This window comes from Rosa rugosa, chromosome 2, assembly GCF_958449725.1.
Source record: "Rosa rugosa chromosome 2, drRosRugo1.1, whole genome shotgun sequence".
NCBI lineage: Eukaryota > Viridiplantae > Streptophyta > Magnoliopsida > Rosales > Rosaceae > Rosa > Rosa rugosa.
Genome location: NC_084821.1, coordinates 32,200,439 through 32,203,510, shown reverse-complemented (window position 1 = coordinate 32,203,510; position 3,072 = coordinate 32,200,439). Strand labels below are relative to the sequence as shown.

Genomic DNA, 3,072 nt, shown 5'->3' with positions numbered 1-3,072 from the left:
CCATGCAATCCTCCTTCCTGGTGTACGTACGACGCATTGGGTTTGAAAATTGTTGTCACTAGAACTAATTCTGTGTTACTGCATGTCGCAAGGCATGTAATGGTATGCTTGTTTAGTGGACATGGCATACAAATAATCCCCAGTTACCATCCCAACTTAAGGAGGACGTAACCATCTACTAGAAAAGAACATCACTATATTAAAAACATATAAATTTCAGCAATAACAAATTGAAGAAATACTCAGTACGAAATGAAAACTAACCGATCTGCATAAGATATCCCTAATATGTTACAAACACATATTACATCTGTATTAAAAGAAGGGATATTCGTAATTTAATAATAAAGCCTAAATAGATAATTGTCATGCATGAGATATATTCATCACTACCCACCATTCCCATCTAGACATAACACAAAAGCCGTTACTTAAGTTAATCAGTGGGGTGGAAAATGAAATGATCTGGCCCGACAAGATACATGAACATTCTCTGATCGGGATCAATGTCAAATACCCTCAAGAACTTCATGTACCATGTTGTCAGATGTAGTGTCTTGCCGACTTTCTTGAAAAATACCTTCATGGCGGTTCCCTCCATGGATTGTAGTATGTACCAGTTCGCCTTTAGTTTTTCTTTAAGGACAAACTGCTGGGGTGATACGCTCAAAGCAAGCATATAATTTAACCCTGAAAATGTCATCGTTAGTATATGGTAAATAGGGATCGTTCTATTCCGGGGATTGAGGGTACACCTGTCATCAAAACCAATTCCATAATCAAATTTGATTCAACCCTACAATTGTTCTTCCAAGTTATGAGAAAGAAGTTGATCATGTGACACATTCGAAGCAAATGATTTCCCATATTTTACTTTCCTTTACTAATTAACCTAAGTGAAAGCACCTAGATCAATCCTATCAAACATGCAATCAAAGTCTAGAAAGCTAGCTAATCAAAACATATTCAACGCAATACACATAAAGAAAGGCTATCAACTCAAGTGAACAACTTAGTATGAAAAAGTTCATCTAATTGCAATCATTTTCAATTAAATTCGGTTCTTGTCCAAAACCTTTACTACTTTTGATTCAAGTTCACAAAACTATTAGGTGAATCATAAACATGAACCTAGCACCAATTATACATAAACCCTAAAAGTTTCGAACCAATTAGAATAAACATATAAAAGATATCAATCAAGCAAATTTAATTGAACAATCTCACATAAGAAACTATGGAATCACAAACATAGGAATCGAAAATATCATTCAATCATAAGAATTCGGATTTAAACTTTGTTCAAATATTATTGTCAACTAGAAACAATTCCAACTAAATCAACAAGGTTACAAAGAAAGAGGGCGAATTACACTGTGAGATGGAGATGGGGATGGAGGTGTTGACGTTGGGTTCTTGAATCTTGAAAGCAAGTCTTCAAGGTGGATGGTGGATGTTGATACTCACGGCTCCTTCTTCTCTTCTTCTTCCTTGCTTGAAACGTTGAAAGTGAACTAGAGGATGGAGAGAGTCTTGACATTATGGAGAGAAATTTCTGAATTATGAGGTAGTGTCAAACGTCAAGCCTAGAGGGGAGTATATATAGGGGACGTTGGCCTTGGTCTCCAAGTCTTCATGAATCTTCTATTATTTTCCAAGGAATTATCAGAAAATGCCACATAACTTCAACCAATCACAAATTGCCATGTAAGCCCTGGTGTGTCATCCAACCAATCATAAGCCTTCAAAATAAGTCCCAAATATATTATTGCCGAATATCCATGAATTAATTATGATTTTCTTCTTTATTTTCGGCCAAAATTCCTTTAGGAATTGTAGGAATGAATCTGGACTTGTTTTTGAACCTTTTTTTTCCTTAAATCTCTCCATGGACTACCTTTAACGCCATCCCCATGATTTTCTCTTGATTTTCATGGAAAAAATCTGATTTATTCTCCGAATAATATCTCCAACGTGATCTTCTTATAATTCTCCCTTGAGAATTAACGGCAAAATGCATAAATCTTCCAAAAATATCTCTTTGTGCGTCACAAACCCTAAATCATATGGGCTTTTATCCATGTTGCCAAAAATCCAACTTAACCTAGAAGGTTCATGGGCCATCTTGCGTCATCTTCAAGCCTTGATGCCTCTAATGTCATTTCCCTTTAATATTTCGATCATGCTTCTTGGTTGACGTAAGAGTCATGCTTAGTCAAGGTTTCCTCTTCCGAACAGGATTTCCTGGTTGAAACAGGAAAGCTTCATTTCTTCATTTCTGCTCAGTTATGCAGCCCTTTGTGTCTTGCCTTCACTCCCTTCAACGTTCTCTAGCTCTTCTTTCCACTTGTGAGCTTATTTCAGCTAATTTATTCCAAGGACCTAAAAATAGAAACTATTACTAAAAATAGAAACTTCCTAAAAATAGTAACTTTCCTAAACAAGAAGGATTTATTTAAGGAAATAACTAAGTAAATATGAGGAAATAACACTTAAAATGTCGCATTAAAATGCTCCTATCATGGGGCATTTTCTGCAAAACCGATAGCGGTCCAATTTTAGTGAGATCTTAAGTCAGTTAACTTTAGCAAAAGAATATGTCCACTTAAACCAATATTCAAGAATATTCATATCACAATATAATGCTGTTTGCGCATGTTTCATGATATTGGTGCACATAACAACACAATGACTAACCCCGAAGCTAGAGTACATCACACATGTGCAATTGGGAAAATCTTGTAGGTTTTGGCTCGAAGGAAGTTCTCCAAGCCCTTGCCAAACTTCGTCATCGTTGACGTCCTCATCAATTGCAGCCTCATTACTACTGCAGGCCATGTCTATTGCACGGTGAACCGTGGCCGGGGGTTGCGACAGAAACGCGTTAGCAGGTCCCGCCTCGTCAAAATCTGGCAACTTCACTGCACCAGTGTATGCATTGAACATCAATACGGACATGGTTTCCCCATCTTGATGTAACTTGAAAAGAATACATTGAGAGCCATCCATTCCGATTACATATGCAAATGGTAGCCACCCGTGCTGGAGCCCGATGGTATTGTCCATCTTGTA

General features: G+C 37.1%; 1 protein-coding gene across 1 annotated transcript; it reads right to left on the bottom strand.

Annotated features, from left to right (window-relative positions):
* Positions 1-268: 268 nt before the first annotated feature.
* On the bottom strand, positions 269-1,550 carry LOC133729228 (uncharacterized). Its single transcript, XM_062156718.1, has 2 exons — positions 1,374-1,550; positions 269-755 (listed from the first exon to the last, which is right to left on the bottom strand). Exons 1-2 carry the CDS (start codon positions 1,538-1,540, stop codon positions 437-439), a joined length of 486 nt encoding a protein of 161 aa, XP_062012702.1. The 5' UTR covers positions 1,541-1,550; the 3' UTR covers positions 269-436.
* Positions 1,551-3,072: the final 1,522 nt, after the last annotated feature.